Source organism: Vanacampus margaritifer, chromosome 3, assembly GCF_051991255.1.
Source record: "Vanacampus margaritifer isolate UIUO_Vmar chromosome 3, RoL_Vmar_1.0, whole genome shotgun sequence".
In the NCBI taxonomy this organism is placed as follows: Eukaryota; Metazoa; Chordata; class Actinopteri; order Syngnathiformes; family Syngnathidae; genus Vanacampus; species Vanacampus margaritifer.
The window spans coordinates 12,289,514-12,313,682 of NC_135434.1; the positions used below are offsets into that span (position 1 = coordinate 12,289,514).

Here is a 24,169-nt window from a genome sequence, read left to right on the forward strand (position 1 = left end):
ACTACATTTAGAGTCGTTTAGATTTTTTATTTTTTTTTGGAATGTGTCCATATGGTGATTTATCACCAATCTACGCAATTGAATGATGCCAAACCGACATGGTGTAAACGGCACATTTATACTGCACTCCCATAGGCAGATATATGTATCAACCACATTTCAAGAGGCTTGATTTTGATCTGAAGTTATCTGATTCCATTCAATTTTCTATTTACACTGCCAAGACGCATATCCCAATTGTGCCACTTGAGAGCAAACAATCGAAATTGTGTCACTTCAACTATGCGATGTCAATCCAACCTTAGCTCTCAGTTGCCTCAAGACAATCAATGAAGCTCTAAATGATCTATTAATCGACCTTATTATTATGCCCAGCCCCGTTTTGCACACATCTGCAGCAATGCTAATGTGACAGGAAAATCCAGTCCGGTTATAAAAGCAACTTTTGGTACCATTTCAAATTCTTGTGAAACTCTTGGCCCCCAACAGGCAAAAACACAACTACCTAACAACATGCTCATACATTGATCACGAGGACCAAACATTAAAGAAGCAATGATGTTGTTTGCCAGAGCAAAGCGTGTGAAACATAAAGGGGAGGAATCGCCGGGAAAACTCCAGAGAGCGACATCACAGCAAATAGGCCGAGTGCTGTTCCTCCTAATTCCAGACATTGGTAAACACAGCTTCTAAATGTAGCAGCAGATAGCCCTGAGGTCGGGATGCGCACTCGCTCCGACTGGGAACGAGACGCCGATAGGGAAGAGAACTAGCTGCATAGGCAAGCCATCCTCTGGGAGATTGGACACAGGAAGCATTATGGAAACATGCTGTATCTAGATAGGGGCAGTGTAAATAAGATATGAGTTTCTATTGCCTGGCTTGGGAAATGAAATGGGGGGAAAATTGAGAAGCGCAGAAATGGAGAGTCTAAGAGCATATGAAAAGGAGAGGGAGGAAAAGAGACGCGCGGGATGATTAGAAGGAGCTCGGGAAGAGGAAGGGAAACGATGGCTGAGTATAAAGAGCAATAATTAAGGGTACGTTTACATAAAATGACCCAGTAAAAACGGGAACCTCAGCGCAAAGGGGATAATGATGTCGCATGCATGTGCATGCCCGGCCACTAGTTGGCAATGTCACAAGACACAGCCATTTCAATACCCATGGGTCAAATTGAACTGTTAAAAGGTATTTATTTAAAAATAAATAAATAAATAAAATAAGAAAAATAGTTGGCACTGACTGTGTTATATCAACTTTCTTTTTTTTTTTTTTTTTTAAATGTATTTTTTAATTAATGAGCTCACAGCGGGTGACTAGGCACATGAACATTTCTGGTACACCAAACAAACAACAGGAGGGTTAAAGGGAAATAATAATGGCATTATATTTCTGTGTAAAGCATTATTCCCATATGGCCCAATTTGGAGATGAGTCATGGCAGCGTGAAATGCACAGAATCGGATATACTCGGATCAGGCCTCTGTCAATATGTGGATGTGAATCAGAAACCTGAAAGTGTGCCATCACTACGGGGATAGGGTTCGAGCACAACCGTGAATTTTTTTTATTGTACATTTAGAACAGATATGAAATTTGTGATTTATCGAGTCATGTGATTAATTACGATTAAAAACTTTCATCGCCTGACGCCCCAAATTTTTTATATTTTCTTTTTTATTTCATTCACTGCCATTGACGTCAAAAATTCATTTAAACTATTTCTATTAATTAAAAATTTTTCCCCACTTTTGTTAAGAAGAGTATGAAAACCTAGATTTTTTTTATTGTACATTTACAACAGATATAAAATTTGTGATTAATTGTGAGTTAACTAGTGAAGTCATGCGATTATGATTTAAAAATGTAATCGCCTGACGGCCCTAATTTTTTATAATCTCTTTTTTTTTTAGAAAAGAAAAGATAAAATTAAAAAAATAATAAAAAATACTTTTTTTTAAAAAAGAACAAAAGATTAAAAATTAGGAGCGTCAGGTGATTACAATTTTTCATAATTAATCGCATGACTTCACTAGTTAACTCACAATCAATCACAACTTTTATATCTGTTCTAAATGTACAATTTTTTTTGTTTTAGGTTTTCATACTTTTGTTAACAAAAGTGGATTATTTTTTTTTTAAATAGAATAGAAATAATTCAAATGAATTTTTGACGTCTATAGCCGTCAATGGCAGTGAATGAGTTAAAATGTACATTTGAAGTGTGAACATGGCATGTTCAGGCTACCCAAAAAACACCGTGGTTGCAAATGTCCCTTTGAAGCGAGACAAAAGTGAACCAAGCCACGTGGCTGGCTGCCTGTCATACCAGGAACGGCCTCTCCCTCTCTCGTTTTCAGCAGCGACGTGCCACAGATCTCATGTCTCGCATGCCACAGCGGCCTGACATCGCTGCACCAGGCGCAACCAGAGGTACTTTGCGCTCTCTGGGCTTCCCGACACCACCACGATCACCGACGCCCTTTCCCCACATATCACATGGTTCCTGAAGACTGCTGAGCTGGGAGTGTGAAGGGGTTGAGCAAAAATGCCTTCTCTTTCTAGGGCCTGTTACACAACAGTTTTGGACTGACAATGGAGGAAAGTTTTGTCATTTGGCTTCTTTGTTTGCACTGTAAATCTTTAATAATGAGACTCCTTGAGCAAGTTTATTTTCATTTATTGTACCTCTGATTGACTTTATGGAGATTCCACTACTAACAACTACTCTAAACACAACTTCATTTATTTATTTTTTTTTATGAATTTAAAAACACTTTTTTAACATTTAATATCAGTTAGGTGGCTCTTAATATAATATCAGTTAGGTACTGAGCAGGGTTGCGGACGAGCTCAGATGACAGTTTTTAGCATTCAATGAGCCTAATCTAGATATTTTTCGAATGTGTAGGTCAGGGGTGTCAAACTCAAGGGACACAAGGAGGAAAATATATTACCAAGCGGGCCGGATTGGTAAAATCATGGTATATAACTTTTGGCAAAACAATTTAAAACAATTGGCGTCAATTATAAGCAGATTTTCGCTATTTGTGGGCCAGCCCTCCATTATGGGGCTCAACTGTAATTATATTCTTCCAAAAAAAAAAAACACAAATGCAAATGTAACGCAGTAACACTTTGCCTGTCTGAATTCCGGACGTGTTGTAGCTACCTATTTTGCGTATATATTGTTCCCAGAATGCATTGTGTGGCGCAGTTAATGAAGTTATAAGGATGTCAATCCTTGTCATATGTTTATGTTACCAGCAATTGAATTTGTGTCCTATTTAACACGATTATGTCAGTCTATGATTTTAATTTATTTATTTTTAAACAAACCGTAACTTTAGGTGATGTGCAAAAATAATGACATCCAGGGCAATTCCATGTACAAGTTGCATTGCTCATCTGAGGATTGCTTGTGAAATTACAAATTTATATGTTTTGAATGTGGCTAGCTAATTAATTGGTCCAGCTACAAAAAAAAATTTACTTTACAAAATTATCTCGCGGGCCAGATTAAACCCCTCTGTGGGCCTGATCCAGCCCGCGGGCCGTATTTTTGACACCACTGGTGTAAGTGGAGGGTAAACACACACACACACACACACACAAACAAACAAGCATGAGGAGAACATGCTCTGCAGATTCTAACACAGAACCTCAGAACGGTCAGGCAGACGTCCTAAAAAAGTGTGTCCACCTGAACATCATCTCGACCCCTGAATCGGCCAAGATAGAACCCCACAAATTCTACCTAGCAACTAGCATTGACAGCAATTGGAACAATTTCTTTGAGCTAGCAAGAAGAACTTTAGCCGTTTCCCCAATGGCGTTGTTGTCTATCCTTACATCCTTGTGATCTTGTGAAATGTCGTCAGCCGCTGTTCTTGTCAGCTAGCTTAAACCAATGAATCGGTTGGATACTTTCCCAGCCAAACATTCGCATTTAGTGCTGCGGTCACGGAAACACGTCAGTTAACGGACAACATTCTCGCATACGTTGTCAGGAAGAGCGTACTTAGAGAATTTAGGAAACCGTACTCTAGTGCATTCTTCATATTGACAGACAGTATTTCAGTTGTTTTCATATGAATCGTTAATGTTTCATTTTCTGCATGTTTTGTATAAAATCACAACAATGACATACAAATTGTAACTTTCACCTTCAGTGTAGTACCATAATATGCTGAGAAAGGCTGAGATCTACAAGTTAACTAATTCAACAGTACTTTTTGCCAATCTACTATTCATTGTATGCCCTGTTTGTATGTGTTGGTGTTCCGCGTTAAGCTAGCAGTTTTAGTATTACCGTAACATTCATGCTAATTGACGCTAGCCTCTCGCTGGTGTTTTGCATTCTATGTTAGTATTAAGATTGTGGATTATTGTAAGAGAAAATAAAGTTGTTTGGTTGAACATTTTGGTGTTTAAATGTGCAATTTTAACATTCTCATTTGCCTTAAGGATCAGTTTTATAGTAAACCTCAAATGGGAGTGAAAAAATGAAGCATGTACACTTTGCCCCCCTTTTTGGAGAACTGTGCGAGCAAGTGAATAACCACTTTAAAAAGTGAAAGTGTGTTTTCATCACGTGTCCAAAACATGTGGGAGGGGTACAGGTAAGAAAATATTTTTTATATGGTCTCTTCATATCATGTATTCTAACCTTTTGCAAGTTGCTCTGGAACGTTCCCTCGCGATAAATTGACTGCGCTGATGTCAGTCGCTACCCTAAATCTGACTCCGATTCCTCATTGTATTCCTATTCCAGCAAAAGGACTTCAAAAAACAATATGGTGGAGGAACTTCTTCTCTTTGCGTGCAAAAGGCCAGCTCGGTTGTTTATCGGGAAACAATAATGACAGCTCGCTGGTCTAAGTAGAGCAATTGGCCACTGGGGGGGACAGTCAGGCCATGATGCCCTTTGGCTTTAGTAAATCCCTCGGGTGGGTGCAGGGGCGTAAAGTGATGAGGTCAACGCTGGGACAGCTCGACGAGAGGAACACCCCTATCTCGCCCTGTGCTTGCGAGACAGGGGTCAGCGGCAGGTAAGCCCTCATCGCTGGCGGTTGTTTATTCTTAGGCGCCGAGGTAGTGGCGCCCCGGCACCGCCGAGCCAGGGAGTGTCTTTAACACATAAAAAAAAAAGAAGTGTGTGTGTGCGTGCAGGAGTGGAAATGAGATAGTGTGGGAATGAAGACGGACGGGAATGCCATCCACCCGCTTATCATTTACATACCTCACCTTTTAGTATTGGCCTCACCATAAACACTTGTGATGAACCCTTTGCGTTTAGATAAACATCTCAAGTGGACCACTGTTAGCGCACAGTCTCACCTTAGCGTTATTGTGAGAAAGCAGCAGGTAACTTTCCGCTCTTTACGCAAAAACATACACCGATTACGTACACACACGTGCGAGCGGGAGTGGTTTGTCGCCTTTGGGCTCAGGCGAAGCAGTTTAGCTTCTGGCAAGGAAACAGATGTTGATCAACCAGCACAGAAAGCCTCTGTTGTTTCTTAAAAGAGGAATTTTATGCTCTTCCCGAAAGTTAAAACAATTCCCAGGTGTTTTAATAACATGTTGTCAAAATCCCCAAAGATCAAGAATTACAGCATACTTCAGAAACAATTTCTTATCTTACTGAAAATTCAAATTCAGTTGCCATGACAACTAGGGGTTGAGTTCTAATAGTTTTTGATATTTAAGTGTGTTTAGTTTTTATTTTGTTTTTGTTTTTAATTTTAGTTAGTGTTTTGAGTGGGTTAGTTTTTATTAGTATAATAAAAAATTATACAGAAATAAATACTTGAAGCAGGGGTCTGCAACCTGTGGCTCCCTGAAGATCGCTAAAAAAAATATATTATTTTTTCTTACATATGTATTTAATTTTTTTAGATAAAATATTATTTGAATGAATTAACAATTTAGGTTAAAAAATGAATAATTTAATATTTTAAAAAATGTCAGAGTCCAAATTTGTAAGTTGTCAGAAAAAGAGAAGGTAGATGAAAAAGTTTTTTTATGCCTAAAAGTGACCATAAAATGTCCAAAAAGAGCAGAAAATTACCATATAATGTACACAAAATTGCCAAAATATATTTTTTTAAAGCAGAAAATAAATGTTCAAAAACAAAAGAAGAAAGGCAGAAAAATGCCATAAAATGTCTTTGGAATTGCAAAAAAAGTCAGAAAATTCATTATTAAAAAAAAGGCAGAAAAGAAAAACATTCACCAAGTAACTATAAAATGTCCAAAAACAAAAAAAGTCCTGAAAATTATCATGTACACAAAATTGCCAAAAATTTCCCCAAAAAGGAAAAAAGGAGACAAAAAAATTACCATATGTCCATCGCAATGTTCAAAGGTTTTGCGGCTCTAGACAGATTTTTGTTTGCTATTTATTTGGCCTAAAATGGCTCTTTTGACAGTAAAGGCTGCTGACCCCTGACTTAAAGTAAACCTCCAAACACTCATGTATGAAATCAAGTGAGAAAAATGAAAACAAAGTACATACTTGCTATGAAGTCTTACAAATATAAAATGTAGTTTCAGTTATTTTTATTTTTTTTACGAATGCCTTAAGAGGTTTCAATGCACCCAAAATGCCCTCTCGCACAAACACGAGCATACAGCATCCATACATTTTGAACATTCCGCCGCTGTAAGCAAGCTGCTTTGTGCTTATTTCAGCAGCCTATTGGTGCAAAGAGGAATTCATTAAAAAGAGAGAAGGGAAAAAAAAAGTAAGCATCTGATAGGAGAATGCTGAGTGCTGCATTCCCTTGTTATTATTGCCCAATCGAAGGGCAGCGTGGCAATAAAAGTCATTAAATGAAATAGGGAAAAAATGGCTTTTAATGGGCCCGCTGTCATTGTGGATTTAGTAGGGCCTTTCTGCTGGCCTGCCCTGCTTGCTCCTTCCTGGTGGGGAGGAGTGTGGAGGAAGAGGAGCACCAGTGGATTCCTAGACAGAGTCTAGCAGCTGACGCAAGGCGAGCAGCCACAGTCTGGGAGCGGAGACAAGTGGAGTTAGAAAAGGGGAGGGGGGAGGAGGGGGGCGGGAAGGAACTCACGCAGGAGCTTTATTACTTTAGCTGGTTTATTTTAACAGAGGCGACACGCACACACGGTGATATGGTCGAATTGAAAATGCGTTAGTGTGAGGGGTGATTTTGAAAAGCTACATCTGGAGTGTGGTACTGAGGCAAGGCTGGCTTTGGTGATTTAAGGAGGAAGCAACCATGTCTGAGGCTGGGAATGGGAAGGGAGGGGGTGCTGGCACCAGTGGGCTGGAAAAACTGGAAATAGGGCAGAGACATTTTGGACTCGGTTAATGGCAGAAGGTCGGTCCGCTGGTGTCTTGGTGAAAAGAGAAGTTAAGGCTGGGTGTGGAAAACAGAACTTGGGGAGGGGGTGATTCACTTGGGAGTGTGTGTGGGGGGGGGGGGGGGGCATGACACACACACGCACACACATGCTCTAGGACCGTCTGGTGTGCAGGGGATTTAACGGGCTGTCGTAAAGGGACACGTTTGATCACCCACTTCCTCGTTTCTGATGGTTTTCCAGACAAAAATGACTTCCTTTTTTTTTTCTTTTTTTTTTCCCCGTGTTGCATATGGCAGTTTGGATTGCCTGGTGGACACGCACACACACAAAAAAAATTGGGCAAATTAGCATTTTTCAGCCTGTCGCCAAAACAATCAGGAGATTGGAAGGCAATAATTGAAATAATTGCCACACTCGAGACCACACACACACACACACACACACAAAACGTGTCTTTTCCACCAAACACATATACTGTAAACATACGCAAGACTTAACAAAGGCTTTGTTTTACCAATGCCATAATGAACATACATAATTAGTATATCACAAAGTACAACAAAGACCTCGCCAAAGCAGAAATGCTAACAAAAGTGGGGGAAAAAATGATAATAGTGGACTAGCATAATTATGTTTGTTTGTCCATCTGTTAGTTATCAGGGCACTTCCTGGTTCATGGATGGATGACCAACGGATGGCCATTATCATGGTGGTCGGTTCCAGTACCAGCTCCATTTTTTGCCTCCCACTTTACAATCTAGCAGGAAACTGCAACAACCAGGCTGTATTGAATACATCAGTGGTACTGAAACACGCTAACAACCAGCAACAAAGGAGAATGACAATCCAAATAGAAAGCAGCAAGAAAAAGGATGGATGCAGCAAAGCGGAGACTGCGGAGTACTGTACGGGGTTCAGACTAAGTCACAGCAATAGAGGAAAGCGAGTTTGCATGTTTATTCCTGACGTTTGGGCGACAAATTTGGCAATTTTCTCAACCTTTATTCAAGTGAACATGGCAGCAGACAGATCTCAAAGCTCAGCAGTAGAAGTTTGCATGCGTTTTATTATTTATTTATTTTATTTCGCTGACAAATCTTACAAATTTTCTCCAGCGATGAGATATTTTTTTTATTCAAGAAGAGACTAAGGGCTGCTGCAAGGAGACTATGGAGTATGACACTGCAGCTGGAGCACAGAAACAGGGTAAGCTTTATTTTTGATATTTGATATATTATATTTTGATATTATTTAAAAAAAAAAAAAAACTTCTATACCAATGAGAAAAAGAGGAGACTCTTTACTGTAGACTGAATACTGCAGCTAAAGCACAGCAACAAGGTAAGCTAACATCAAACGTTTATTTTTGACATTTCAGCCACAAATTTGAAAAAAAAATCTTCTCTCCCAATGACTAAGACTAAAGGCCGCTGAATGACTCAAGTGGTAAAAATGAAGTCCTCACCAAACTACTGTTGCACTATGAATAAGTCATTAAGAAAAACAAAGTTAGTCTTGGCCTAAACCTTGTGTATAGCACTGTACATCTTAGTGCTAACATGCTAAAATGCTAGCATGTCTTTGGGTCTTTGAATGGGAACGTCAGAATGAGAATGAGAGCGCGCGAGAATTGCATCCCCAAAGACAGTCTTTCACATGAATGCAGCCGCTGCCCCCTCGCTGTCCCTCACGGACAGCCAGATGTTTACACTCGCTCCAGGCTCAGCCATGTTTCCATGACGATACAGGCCCAGGGTTAGTCACATGGGCCGGGGGATAGACCCGCAATCCTGGATTTTGGCTCACCTTTGAGGCTGTGAGAGAGTTATTGTGTGAATGCTGAAGAGTATTCGTTGTTATTATTCTGCCAATTTCCGCGTTCTACTCCTTCCAAATTACTCCACCGATTCAAGCGGTTTTAACTTCAAAAGAATCACCAAATTAAGGACACCTGGGGTATTACTTTCCACATACCAAAACCTTTTACACACCTCAATTTCCCCTAAGCTGTTCAAGTGAATCAAAACTTTCCCTAATATTTTTTTCCATGCGACCCCACTAGTCTAAACACAGTATTTTGATTAATATTATGTTTGTGGAATGTTAAGTAAGCAAAAAAAATCCACCTTTCCCCCCCCCATCCCAGGGGTCTGCCATTTTGCCACTTACTGTCGACTGAAAATGACATCACAGCTCACCTATTTTCTGGGTTTGGTCATGAGCCACTACAGGCATTGTGATGTCATTTTCAGTCGCCAAGTGGTAGTCCAAGGCAAAATGGCCGCTCCCTGGGATGGCTAGAAATTGGTAGATTTTGCTGCCTTAGTCATTCCACAAACATAACATTAATCAGACAACAGTGTTTAGACGAATGAGGGGCGCATAAAACATGTTGTCAATACAATCTTTGACTTGACTTCCCTTTCCAAAAAAAGATCAAATTTTTCCACATTCAAACTGTTCATCTCACTCGGAATTTCTCTTTTTCATATTGTAAAGAATTTCACATCCCCAAAATGCCACACACTTCAACAGTAAAATTCCGAAGTTTTAACAATAAAATTCTTAAATTACAAATATATTTCACATCTATAGCGTCACGTGTATTACAAATTCCTCGACCAATTCAAACCATTCCCACTTCAAACTGGTCAGTTCACTCAGGACATTTTGGGAATCGTTCCCGTTCCCAAATTTCCTAAATTCTCAGAGTAAAACTCCCAAATTGTGACATTTTATTTCCTCCCCACCCCTTTTTCCGCAATTTATCAATAATTCAAACAATTCCACCTTCAAACTTTTCAACTCATTCAGGATTAGGGCTGCACGGCCACAAGTACTACAAAAGTACCGCAATATTTCAGCATCAATAAATAAAATGACACCATGTATTTTTAGTCTCGATACTTGTGTGCACTTTGGCAGATAGCAGACATTTCTAAATAATAATAATAATAATAATAATAAAATAAAATAAAAAGGGGGATTGTGTTTGCCTCAACCTGTTTATGAGTCACTTATTCAAACTATGTACTATATTTTGATTTGAAAAGCTGGAGGAGTGCCCTGTGGTAAACTGTAGCGTACTTGGTTCAGCCTCAGGGGCCCGACACAACAACTGTACGGCAAGCGAGACACCGCCTGAAGCAGCTTTGGAAGACAAAAATGTCATCCAAGTCCCACTTGAAGTTTATTGTTTGAATCTGAAAATTGTACAGTAAATTTATTTAACCACCTAAGTGTTCAATCAAAACATAAATTAATGTGTATAACCACATGAAAATAAGAAATTATGACAATGATACTGTATACATAAAAATAGTTTCATTTGATACCCACCACTTTTTAATTATTAAAAATACTAAGAATGTGAATTTTTTTTTTTTTTGTAATCTATGATTCCACTGTTTATACTGATGTTTTGGACTCATCGGTATAAAGGGACGTCAATATCGGTATAGTACTTGATGATGCTGTTAATAGTATCGAAGTCAGAATTTTGGTATTGTGACAACACCGACATTTTCCCCATATACATATATGATATTTTACTTCCATATTTCTTGACTGATTCAAACCATTCAAGTAACACTTTCACCAATTCATTTAATTCACACAGTATTACAATTTCTATAGATATTCCATTCTCTAGTTCTTTTTTTTTTTTTTAACTTTCCCCATATACGGTACTGTTCACGCATGCCTAAAAAGACATGAAATGACTCAACAGCCTTTCATTTAGAATAACATGAAAAGCTTTTTTTTCAGGAGACGGAAGGGGAATAGGAGGAGGGAGAAATTTCCCAAAAGTTCTGAATCATATTGTGTCAGCAACTTGTTAAGCTGTCACTTGGGCGCTGCGCATGCCGGCTCATTTTGATGGGCATTGAAGGAGGAGGAGGAAGATAAAGACGTAGAGGAAGAACCACAAAATTGAGGCAGAGGAGGAAGAGAAAGAGGAGAAAAGGAAAATAAGAAGATCCAAGATCCAGATCCACCCACACTTGAAAACAGCCCACACACAAAGACAAAGAAACCCTCAGCCACATCTGCCTGACGGTGTCTGGCGAGCGACATGCTCGTGCAAGATTTATGCATCATCTGCATCATAAATTTTGCACCCTTGTGGACGCAATGTCGAGCCCCCACTATAATAAACATTGTTAAATTAAACCCTTATTGACAGTGTCAATCAAACGTCTGAATTATTATCTTTGTAACGGGCAGTATGTATTTTGATGCAGATTTGTATTGGATCTTAATGACTGTTAAAAGGTTCGAGTAGTTGAACGTAGAGGCGAGATCAGTGCTATTTGTGTCATAAGAGGGTTCGTTGGTGGTTCGTGGAACACTCTTTATAAGATGAGAAAGCAGGATGAAGACTGATTTCTTCTGTAACAATGCTGTTTACTTGTCACACGCTACAGCGACAACACTTCCTGACAACTCATCAGCTGACCAACACCAACCAATCAGAAGCTAGCAAACTTTAGATAAATGCAAGTGAATGAGAACAGCAGATTCAACATGTTAATTTAGCTACTTGTATAAAAAAATATATAAACATGTATAAATGATCATTCTAGAAACATAAATGTATATAAGTACATATATATTTTAACAAATTAACTTAAATCTTTTTCATTTATGAACTTTACACCAGCTAGTTAGCAACGAGCTTCGACTGGCTAGCTAATACGGCTAAACAAGTTGTGGAGTCGCGATTAGTCACTAATCATGGCCTCCATGGCGAAGAAAATACTCCTCTGAAAAATATCGTTCTCACGAAGGGATAACGAGAATAGACAGCCGAGTAATGCTTATTGCTAAGCTAACTTAAATTGACATATACACCAGAATTAAGTGCTTGGGTGATCAAGTACTTCTCACAGTTTGGCTGGAACCGCATTAAAGAGGAGCATGTCCAATGTTGGACAGCAAAATATCAGGCAAATTATTAAGTGTATGGACTCTGAAGAGACAATCATACTCGCTTAGCAGAACCTGAAACCGGAAAATATTGAAAATATGTCCATTCAATTAATTTCTGATCATAACTTATTTGCCATTTTCTTGTGCCATTACCATCCAAATAAGATCCACATTCCACTGATACAGTCACTTTAATTCACAATTTGGCCTGGGGATGACTAATTCCGGTCTTAAATGTATACAAATTCATCTCAATACATAACACCACAATAGCAGTCTGAAAAAGGAAAAAAAAAAAGAACAGGGAACCACCTGCCTGCCTGACAGCTTGATACAATATGAAACGAAAGAAAAGGGAGAGCGAGTAGATGACGCAGAACCCTAATTAAGAATCTCCCGAGCGTGAACAAATTAACCCGAGTTACGAGCAGAGACGTGCACGCACTGGCACACACACTGGCGGGAAGGAGCAGGATGACATTCACACTCAAACAGGCAGCACTGCCGCCGACTGATATTTGTAAGGCAACATGGTTCAGGCGCGCCACTGCGGGCACTTGTTTTATTTTCATTTTAGTCTAATTTTAACAAAATAAAAATACTTCATCCCGTGCGCCTCGTCATTTCAATTTGGGGCAGCTGCTTGATAAAAATGACATCTTTTTCCATGTGAGGAATTAGCCTAACAAGGGGGGAGAGGAGGCGTGCGGCCTAATGACATTGCGGGGAGCGACATATGCCAGGCATCACTATGTCTGTCGCTCCTTGGGGACATTACGGTAACAGGATAGTAAAAGGAGGAGGCGGTGTAGTGCGTGTGTGCGGGCGTGCGTGCGTGTTTTACCTCCAGGCAGAAAGCCCTGGAGACAGACGCAAGGGGGTGGGGTGTGAAGAAGAAATACAGGCGCGAGGGGTCAGCAAGAGGAGGAGGAGGAGGACAGTAGATGAATGGGAGAAGAGGGGATGAACTTGACCCAGTCTGGAGGACTAAAAACAGGAAGGAGGGTAATGAAGTGGAAACATGCTTTGTCATGCCTCGCCAAAGCCATAGGATTAGACTTCTATAATTAGAGGATGGGGGCATCATAATGCTAGCCTTCCTTTTCGGCCACGGTGAGCAGCTAAGGTTAAATTACACAAGGGAGGGAAGGGGGTCGTCGGAAGGGTGCGGAACAGACGCGATCAAGAGGTGGAGATTTTCAGAACATTTTTGAACGGATATAATCGTGGAAGCTCAAACGCTGCAAACGACAGCATGCTAGCAAATACACCACATGGTGTAATGTGTACTCCAGGCCATTAGATGGCGATATGTGGACCAGCTTCATGTCCTGCTGTCTTACTGTACTGTAAATGAAGCAAACAACCACGCTAAACTGATTCTCCGCTTTAAAATATTTATAACTGCTATTAGTTTACAATCGAACACAAACTATAATCCCAAAACAATTCATTCATTCACTCATTTTACAAAATAATACTTAAATGGGAAGTCAACCCCCAAAATATGTTCTATATGCGCCCCAACTAGTCTCAACATAGTATTCTGATTAATATTACGTTTGTGGAATATGAATTAAGCAGCCAAATCCACCCGTTTTAATCCATATCAGGTAGTGGCCATTTTGCCACACTGAAAATGACATCACAGTTGCTCAGGAGGCAATGACCAATCACGGCTCAGTTTGCGAAGATCACATGATCAAACTAAAAAAACAGGTGAGCCGTGATTGGTCTCTTACCTGATCCATGAGCACCTGTGATGTCATTTTCAGTTGACAACAAATGGCAAAATGGCCGCCCCTGAGACTGATTAAAAACAGGTGCATTTTGCCACTTAATTCATATAAACAAGCTATATTAATCAGTATGTTGTGCTATTCTATATAGCTAAGAACTGAACATTACTGTGGTGCAAAAAATATATAATAAAAGTGCAAAAACATCTTACTTGCTAGTTTAATCATTTAAGTCTTCTGTATTTCTGCAGCCTCTTTTTCTCAACTTTCCGAGCTGTTAGCCAGTAAAGCGTACATGAAGAAGCTCTTAAGAGCACAGGTAAGCCCACCTGACATATTCATCACTGCCTGCACGGCACGCTGGACCGTCGACTAACGCTTGCGTATGAATATTTATCTGAAGAGGGCTGGCATCGGAACAGATGAGCTCGCGAAGGGGGGGGAGCGAGCTCGCCATCCATCTCACTCGCTCGCCTTCGCCGCTCGCCATCCGTTACTTTTTTCCCGCAATCACCATTTCAATACCCCCCCCCCCCACCCACCCTCTCCTCCGGGCTTCCCTGACATCACCCCGTCTATTGCGCTTCCCCTTAAAACGTGGCCCGCCACCACCACCATCCAATCCCTCCAGCGGGCTGATATATGTATGCTAAAGGATGGATGGAGAGAGAAAGGGGAGGAGGAAAAGTGTGTGATTAATGTCTTTGAGAAAAAGATAAATAATCACAGGAGACTGGGGGCTGGTAGTTGGCCTTAGGGGAGCAAATATGGAGAGTTTTATGGCTGGGGGAGGAGGAAAGAGGAGGAGCAAGAGAGGAATACGGCGACAGCAGATCCATTCAAGTATATTAGCCTCCCCCCTCCCGCACGCACACAATAACCTCAGCATCTCTTCTATTGCGCTACTGTCTTTCATCATCAACAATGAATCCCATCCCTGTGACAGCACACACACACACACATGCGGGGATAAACACTTTTTTTTCCAGGCCACTGTATATATGTGTGATGGGCCAATACATGTGCTGTGTGATGTGGCTGACAAGCCACCCCCCACCCCCCCCGTTTTCTACCCCATGCTGCCCTGCTTTTAAGCCCCTCATCCTCCAGTGGCTGCCTGTCCCCTGGAGTAGATTGCATCTTTTATTTATCATTTTTTCCCCTCCTCCTTGGCTTTATTTCTTCTCTACCGCCAACTACACTTAACCCCCCCCCCCCCTCACCCACGCGTGCAAAAAAAAAAATGGAGCGAAAATTGCAATCAGTATAACACGCTGCCGTCCTCCTGCTGTGTGCTCGCCTGTCATCCTCGCCTCTGTTGTAAGCGGATGAGACTGACAGCCCGTGCAGACGAGGACACAAACACATGCGCAGACCGTCACCCCCGAGCCCCCCTCTTCTTCTTCTCTCTCACTCACACACACACACACACACACACACACAAAGGACAGGCATAGCACCCAATTAGAAGATTCATTGATTGTTGAGAATGATTCCGATTGTGCGGGATTGATTGCCGATTAATCGTGTCTCGAAGCAATCGAAACAAAACGGAGGGCTCTACTTAGCGGATGACGTCAGCTACGGGCAAAGGAGATCCATCCACGCATACCGGCGTGGAAACAGGAGTTTAGAACATTCAGAGAGTTCCATCTAAGGCTAGACAGACTGTTGTGTAAATTAATGATCAACTAGTCCATTCATTGTCATTTTTTTATGTGTCTGAATGTTCTGAACTTTGTCTTTCTTTTTCTCCTAGCTGGCAGTGGAGGTACATCCTTGCAGGAATAACATGGAAACAGGTGTTCAGAACATTCAGAGAGAGCTCCCGTCTAAGGATGGCCATTCACTAAAGGTCCTTGGTTGATGATTGGGAAAAGAAATGATCAATGAATGGCTAGGCCCTTTTTTTTTTTTTAAATGTTGACTGTTCTGAACTCCTGTTTCCTTGCCAGTGCTGCATTGAGAAGAATGTAGCACAATGTAGTCCTGCCAAAATGTAGGTCTATGTTGATGCAGCTCAACTTTCCATAGCTGACATCATGCCTTTTCTTTTTGTAGTTTTTTTTATTGTTGATTTATGTTACATGTTAATTTAAGATAACACATTATGTGTTTTAAAGGGATACTTGACTCATTTAACCATTCGCAGCAGTAAGAAGTCTTCATTATTTTTCATGTACAATGAACACATTTAAAAATTCCGTGTATAATTAATCCCTTAAAAACACATTTTGCCACTTGCTGTCGACTGAAAACGACATCACGTGTGCTCGGGGCTTAGGTAACGACCAATCATGGCTCAGTCTGCGAATGTCACATGACCAAACCCAGAAGACCGGTGAGCCGTGATTGGTCGTTATCTGAGCTCGGCGCACCTGTGATGTCATTTACAGTCGTCAGCGAGTGGCAAAATGTGTTTTTAAGGGATTAATTATACATGGAATTTAATTAAGTTATCAAATTATAGGCGAAATATTTACTTTTCATTGCTGAAAATAGCTAAATTAGTAGTGAGAGACACCGGACACCTATCTACCAATCTGTTTGTTTTTTTATGTACTTGTCCTATTTATTGTTGCAGGTGAGCTGCATGCTAACCGGAAAACAAAGATTCAAGAGGAGATCTACTGACTGCGAGGCAGATGTGCAATCCACTCCACAACCATGCTGCCAACTATGACATCTATTTTCGACTGTGCTTATCCTCATTAGGGTAGCAGGTGAGCTGAAGCCCCTCCCAGCTGACTTTGAAGTGAGAGCTGGGATTCATCAAGGACTGGTCAGTTAAGCAGTGTACAAAGAGACTACTTTTTGACTCCTTGATGAATTTAGTTTAAGTTTTGGAATGTGGGATTGAAGGGAGAGAAAACCCATGTAAACACACAAATATGAGCCGGGAATCAAACCCAGAATCTTTCACTGTGGGGCATGCGTGCTAACCACTAGCATAGTGTGCCGCCAAGCAATGAATAACAGTCAATGTATCTTTAATTCTGTACTCAGTTGAGTCCCAAAACCCCCAACCCTGGAGCGTGAGCGTCCAATGAGTCTACTAGTGGGGAATCTGGTAAACAAGCCAGCTAAAGAGGAGTGTGGATGAGAGGAGAGGAGAAGAGAGGAGGGAGAGCTGCCCGCCTGTCTGCCTGCCTGCTCCATGGCTACTATTGTGCAGTGCACATTCTCCAAGCCCACAAGAGCTCCAGCCATCTCCGCACGCAGATTCTTTGGAGGCATAGCGAGCCAAAGAGGAGGAGGAGGAGGAGGAAGATCATGCATAAAATCTTGTTTGCAGGATGCGTTCAGATTCAGATGAACCAGGGGAGGGTAATGGGATTAGAATCCTGAACGGCTTCCAAGGGTGTGGAGTGGGATTGACAGCTCAGAGTCCAACGCGCTTGGTGAAATATGAAGAGGGGGTGGGGGGATAGGGGGCTGTTTAGCCCACATTTCCCACTCCCCCGTAATAAAACTAGGTGAATCATTTGCATCCAGCAGCCACATACGTCCTGGCATTGACAGAGCGAGAGAGAGCGAAAGAGAAAGAGTGTTTGGCAACCAAAATAGAAGCACTGTGGCTTTAAATCGCTCCAGCCCTCCCACCCTTCTTTTCTAAATATCGTCTATTTAGCCAGCGGTGAAAAGATATAGGGGGGCTTTTGTCTGTGGATCGGTCGGTGCTGGTGGGGGGAGAGCTGCAAAGGCAGAAAAATAGGAACAAAGTGCTATATAAGCTCCAATGAAAGGGGGGAGAGCTCCGGGCAAAGGAGAAGTGGGCTACTATTACGTGGAAATACCCGGCATTGTTTACACTAGAACAGGAGAGAGAGAAAAAAGTCTGGCCGTGGTGTTGATTGGCACTCACCGACTTGCAGTACGTTGTCCACCCAACCGCCCTCCAGCAGAGTGACACCCCGCAGGAAAGGCAGCTGAGTCTCGTCGTTATTGTCCCCGCTAGTTCCACTCTCCTCGGCCCCGGCGTTGAAAGACGAGTACATGCAGATCTCCTTCTCGCTCCGCGGGAACGACCAGTATACGATCCGGCGCTGGACGGGTTCCGGGATCCGCTCGAAGCGCTCCTCCACCCGCTGAAAGGGCCACTTCTCGGCCACTCGGCGCGCCGCGATGTCGAGCAGAGACTCCGGGTTGTGCGCCTTGCCGCTCTGCCCCGCGGCGGAGCCCGAACCGCCACCGCCGCCGCCACACAGGACTCCTCCAGCCCGCTGCCCCTGCCTACACGCCGGGTTGTAGCCGGGCCGGCAGCAGAGCCGCTTGGCTGGAGGCTGCTGGACTCGCTCGGCCATGTTCGCACCGCTTCCGACCTGCCTCGCCGAGCCTCTCCGATCATATAAACCGGATAAGAGAAAAGAGGCACTCTCGCGCCGATTGTTTGCCCTAAATGGGCAGGCGAGCCTTATTTGGCGATGTGGGCTGGATCGATGTGTCGTCACAGAGGGCTTTGTGTGCGAGTAGGCGTGGCCTCAGAGGGGGTGCTGCTATAAAAGGAAGCGGAGGCGGAATTCCCGAACGTCGGCAAATCCTTTGTGAAGCCGTCGGGGCGCGTGAGGGCGGAGCCCCGACGGCCGACGGGCCTTTTGAAGTTTTGCCTTCTTGTTGGGAGTTTAAAGGCGGGGGCTTAATCCAGAGGCGGTCTTGGCTGCTCCCAACGGGCACAAAGGGGGGCGAATAAACCCACTTTTTTCTCCACTTTCATTTTTTCTCCTCCAGTGGAGCCGGAGCTGCAGTAACAACATCATGCTTGTTTTTTGAGGCCTCACGCCCCCCCAAAAGATGACTTTTAGCTGTTAAAACAGACAAGAGACAGGGGGGTAAAAGTTAGTGAGGTCAAGTGGACATGTAAACAAAAAACATCATTTTCAGTCAAGGTGCTTTTTGTTGCCTGGGCCTTCACGGAATCCACTTAATACCACCACTTTCATATCAATACTATATGTACAGCACACAATGTGACACAACTATGCCACATAGATTGTTCAGAATCAATATGTATCTAATAACATGACATGAACATAAAACATTTAATAAATATAATACAGTGGTATCTTGTCTGGTCCTATTGATTGACAGGTTGTTTTTTTGTGACAACAAGGATGAAAGACGGATGGAACAAAGGAATATTTCAGATGAAAAGGTAAAGGGATGTTTAAAAGTTTTTTCTTGTAGCACATTCTATACCTCCCACAAAAAAATGTCTGCTGTTTCTCAGTGTCTGGCCACATGATTACTTTCCCCTAACAGCCATTAAAAGTAGCGGAGGTGGATGGATACAAAATGGCGGTACAGTCATTTGGCGTGCCCACCTTCCTGTGTGGGTTCCTACTGCGACAAGACATCAGGGCCATGCCTTTTGCGGGTGTAAGCTCGTGTGGTTATACTGCCTGCCCCCGAGCTCCCCACTACTGACGAGACGCCCACAAACTACCGTAATAATTAAAACAATTTCACAAAATGGCCGCCAGATTGCCGCCGTGCTCCTTAATTGTCTATAAAAGACAGCCAAAAGTATGCCTGTAAATCAGAAATGCTAGCAACGTGTTCCCTCCCAGCTGCCCCCGTCGCGACTCTTGCGAGGGGGACTAAAAAGGCTGCCCTTTGAACCGCGTTGAAAGCGATCTGTGCCGTATGGAGCCAGCAGATGTGGCCTAACCTGATTTGGTTTCAATACTTCCCCACAGGAAGTTCACAAAGCCAGGAGGTCTTGCTTTGTTATGTTAGTCATCTTTCTCAGAGGGCCAACGGAGCCTTTTTGGCTCCCTTTCTTCTTGCGGACAGGAGTTATTGCTTTATAATTTGCAGGATTGTTCAAACTGAAAATTTACTAGTGATCACATTTTTCCCTAATAAAAGCCAGGTGTCAGATGTTTTTGGTGTGTGTGTGTGTGTTTTTTTTTTACAAGGTAACATGTGTTTCACAGTGTGGCTCCCCAAATAGTGGTCTGCACACCAATGTAGACCACGTCTCTATTAATCTCTACTACCTACGATAAATGCCCCCCCATTAAAAATGCGGAAGAACTAATAAAAGGACAACGTGGTACCATGAGTTAATTGTAATTACTTCCATCTATGTATACAGTTTTAAAACATTTCATTATTAAAACATGAACATTGTTTTTGATAAATTATTTGAAAGTAATTGTTTTTTATAAATAGGTAACAATTTGCATGTAATTATCTATTTTTTTAAATGCAATAAATACTAACAGCAATTATCTTATTTAAAGGATAATTTTTGGCTTGATGGTTTTGATCCAAACACAAATTACATGTAATATATTGACAATTATGTGATACATTTATTTTTATATAATGATTTGCTATTTATTAAAATTATTTTATATTTAATGGTGATTTTTTTAATGAATGAAATACAAATATTGTTATAGATTACACAATTTTTTTAATGTATTATATTAGATATTAATCAAAACACCAAATTAATTATTCATTTAAATTTACAAATTATAAAAACAGTTTATAATGAACAAACAAATACTGCATTTATTTTATCAAAATTAGTTAATACATAATAATATTGGTAAACTTACAAAAACAATTGTATTGATGATTTTAAAAAAATAAAATATAGTTTTAGATTGAAATAAAAAATATAAAATGTAATCAATTAAACTGATCAAAATGATTTGTGTGTGTGTACATTTTGTGCTATATTTGGCGTTTCTATGTGGAATGTAGTGCGACATAGCGCAACATCACAGCAGCATTTACATTTTACATTGGTGTATGTTAGTCTTTTTATGTATTTATTTTTAAATAACAAACCAACCCATTAGTCAGGTATGGAAAAATAAATAACATTGGGTACTCGCCGCAACTGAGTAAATATAAAGTGTCTCTGGTCGTTATTGAGAAATTACAATTACTATCCCTCTGTAGAGAAGCCCGACTGGTTCACATTTAATACCAATGTTTGCTGTAATTTTGTTCTGACTTTTAAATTAACCACTGTATAATTATGTTTCCTAGTGGTATTATAACAAAAAATGAAATCCTATCCTAACTCATAAACATCTAAGTAATAATGAATAATAAATGGTTGCAGTCCACATTATTCATTTATGTATTATCTACATTTTAGTCTAAAACTCTGCCAAATAACTGTTCATCTTCATTGCTCAGTGCTAGCGTTGTATTTTTACTGTGCATGAAAAACATATTGAATGTCTGCCTCATCATAGTAAAGAACTACAAAACCCAGGTAAACATGGAGATTACGTCACATCCTCTCCAGCCCTGCATCCGGAAACTGGGAAGGAAATCGGAGAGGAATAGAAATAAAAAGAAATCACCGCACGCAGGTTCGTATCTTTCTCATTGGATTAATCATACATCGAAAATCACAACATACCTTTTAAAATCCACATTTATTCCCATGCTTCGTTTGTCGAGTTTTTCGCCTTATATGCAGTTCGGGCCGTTATCCGGTGTAGGCTACTGGTTAGCTGATGATGCTAATCCTGTACGAAAGTGTTGCTTAAATCCCGCACGGAGGTCATCACATTTCACGTATATTACTAACGACAGATGAATAGAAACGAGTTGTGATATTTTTGAGGACGTGGAGCTATTTTTTCCGTTCGTTTTGAATGATGAACAAGTAGCGAGCATCAAATTAGTAGTTATTTTAAAGGTGTGACGTTCATTTTACTCATGTACATCGGCGAGTATACGTTTTTACGTCTGTTTTTTGCTCGATTTTGTGCTATGGTGTCTCCAATTTAGGCTGATGGAATATAAGTGTGGCAGCGTAACAAACAAACAACAAACAAAGTGGTTAGCACGTGTGCCGCAAATCTCGGTTCTGGCCTTACTGTGTCAAGTGCGATGTTTTTCCCGTGCTTGTTGGCTTCCTCCGGCATGAAATAAACATGCATGCTGGCGTGAAATATTCATGAGTATGAATGGTTGTCTATTCAAATTATGTTCGTAGTATAGGATCCCGTCTTCACCTTAAATCGTCTGGGATGAACACCAGTTCACCCCGACCCGCAGTAACCTATGGAACATGGATATTTGTAGTTGTTTTATTTGTATCACTGAGAAGGAAAAAAACAGATCGATGAAGCATTGTTTCAGGCTTTTATACTATCCAAACCTGTAGTTGTATTAACAATGTGGACTGTCTAATACAAAAAATGTAAAATTAGCTAATGTTAACTGAAAAAATAAAATACACCTTACCTGTATGTTCGTAGAAGGTGTTAGGTTTCCGACTGTCACAAGACAACATAGTTGACAATGTCTAGCAATTCTCTTAGATAAAGACATGGATGGAGAAGTGTGCTCGCTTCAAGCTGTTTGTGTTCCCAGTTGTAGTGTACTATACAAAAGAATTAAAAATCATAATAAATCTATATTTAACACCAAAAAGTTCAAAGTATATATCGAATGAAAGTATGCCAGCTTAATGTCGATGGCTTAACAGAAAACTTCTTTATCTAATCTTTACCTTATTTTTCTGTAACAAAATGCTTCACATGACAGAAAACAAAACCCACTCCCCATTCACAGGTGACATCATGTAACGAGTCACATGACACCAGCCAGGAAGCTTAACTCTTTGACTGCCAAAAACGTTAAATAACGTTTAGTAAAATCCTATGGGGGAGTGCCAAAGACGTTAAAAGACGTTTGTTTCAAAACAGAGGTGAAACTAACCATTTTCTATTGTTGATTACTGAAAAACGGAATAAGGTAGAAACAAACTTTTTTTTCTGATGAAAGATGAGAGTCCAATCTTTCATTTGGTAGTATGTGTGTTTCCATAGTCCAAACACATAATTTGAAAGATCAGTCAAAATGCTTAAAATCGGCTGGCACTGGGGACGTTTCTGAAAACGTCTGGCAGTCAATTAAGTTACAATACAGACAGTTTGCGGGGAAAACAATTAATGGAGCTTAATTGAAGACAGGGAGAAAACACTCTTTGTGTTGATTTTTTTGCCATCACTATACAATAATACAGTCCTTGGCGTAAAAAACAATGTGTGCCCCGATGCCCCCACTGGTCATCCAACCACTAATGCGCTATTTTCCCCCCAGCACCATGATTGAGACGATACAAGCATGGGCCGTGTACATAGTGGAGTGGGCCGCCAAGGACCCGTACGGCTTCCTGACCACCGTGTTGCTGGCGCTCACGCCCCTCTTCATCGCCAGCGCGCTGTTGTCGTGGAAACTGGCCAAGCTGATCGAGGTGCGTGACAAGGAGCAGAAGAGGAAGCTGCGGCGTCAGGAGAACCTGGCCAAGGTGAAGAGGAACTAGAAAGACGGCTGTGTGGAGGATGAAGGGCCCGAACCACCCGTTGCCTTCACCACCAGCACGGACCCTTTAAGGTGGGGGCGCGCCAGCCCGCACTGGTCTAACAGTGCCGAGACGGACGGACATTCCCGTCGGACTTTTTTCAGCAAGAGTGTGTTTGACATTTTTATACACAAGTTTGCTTGTTTTGTTATGCGTGGCTTTTGCTAAATATTGCATTCCATTTTTAACATCACCATTGTGTTCAGTTGATATGAAATCAAGCCTTTCTGTACCTAACAGATTTATTTGTAATTAATAAAATTTTTATGGATGCTTCCATAAAAAAGGCCTTTTTTTTCAAGTTTGTGAGAGAAAATGTACAGTGGTACCTTGACTTAAGAATTGAATTCATTCGGTGACTTAACTTGTAACTCAAATTACTTGTACAACAAATTGTGACAGAATTGCTCTTCTGGAATCTGGAGCTGTGAAACTGCTGATTTCAAATTTCCAATTAGGACTTTTCCAAGGTAAAGAATCATTAAAAAATACATACATTGTTCAAAAATAATAAACAATAAATCCTATTTATGAACTACTATGCATACTTGCATTGTCAAAAGTGCTTTTATGAACACTTAGTTAAAAAGCAAGATGAACATATGTACCATATGTACAAAACCAAACATATTTTTTTAACCTCCTGTGCACAACTGCCTCATTAAAACTTTTTTTCAATACCTCCACTTTGTTGTTCATAGGTCTTAATGCCATAATTGTGTCAAACCAGGTGACAAATAATAATCTGATATTCTGAGGGCAATAGTGGTCCCATTTACTGAAAAATGTGCTTTAAATTTGATACTAGTGGCCT

At 41.0% G+C, this 24,169-nt stretch overlaps 2 protein-coding genes across 3 annotated transcripts in view; one reads left to right on the forward strand and one right to left on the reverse strand.

The window, feature by feature from the left end:
* The window catches only part of LOC144048741 (zinc finger SWIM domain-containing protein 6-like), a 77,168-nt gene extending 58,748 nt beyond the window's left edge, over positions 1-18,420 (reverse strand). Inside the window, exon 1 of one of the 2 annotated variants that reach the window (XM_077561011.1) lies at positions 17,875-18,420. In XM_077561011.1, coding sequence (XP_077417137.1) covers positions 17,875-18,313 — 439 coding nt within the window. In that variant the 5' untranslated portion in view covers positions 18,314-18,420. The remainder of the gene's footprint in view (positions 1-17,874) is intronic. The other variant, XM_077561012.1, reaches the window with a different exon arrangement.
* Positions 18,421-21,266: 2,846 nt separating this feature from the next.
* On the forward strand, positions 21,267-23,893 carry smim15 (small integral membrane protein 15). Its single transcript, XM_077562307.1, has 2 exons — positions 21,267-21,349; positions 23,094-23,893. The coding sequence occupies exon 2, from the start codon at positions 23,098-23,100 to the stop codon at positions 23,314-23,316; it is 219 nt and encodes a 72-aa protein (XP_077418433.1). The 5' UTR covers positions 21,267-21,349; positions 23,094-23,097; the 3' UTR covers positions 23,317-23,893.
* Positions 23,894-24,169: the final 276 nt, after the last annotated feature.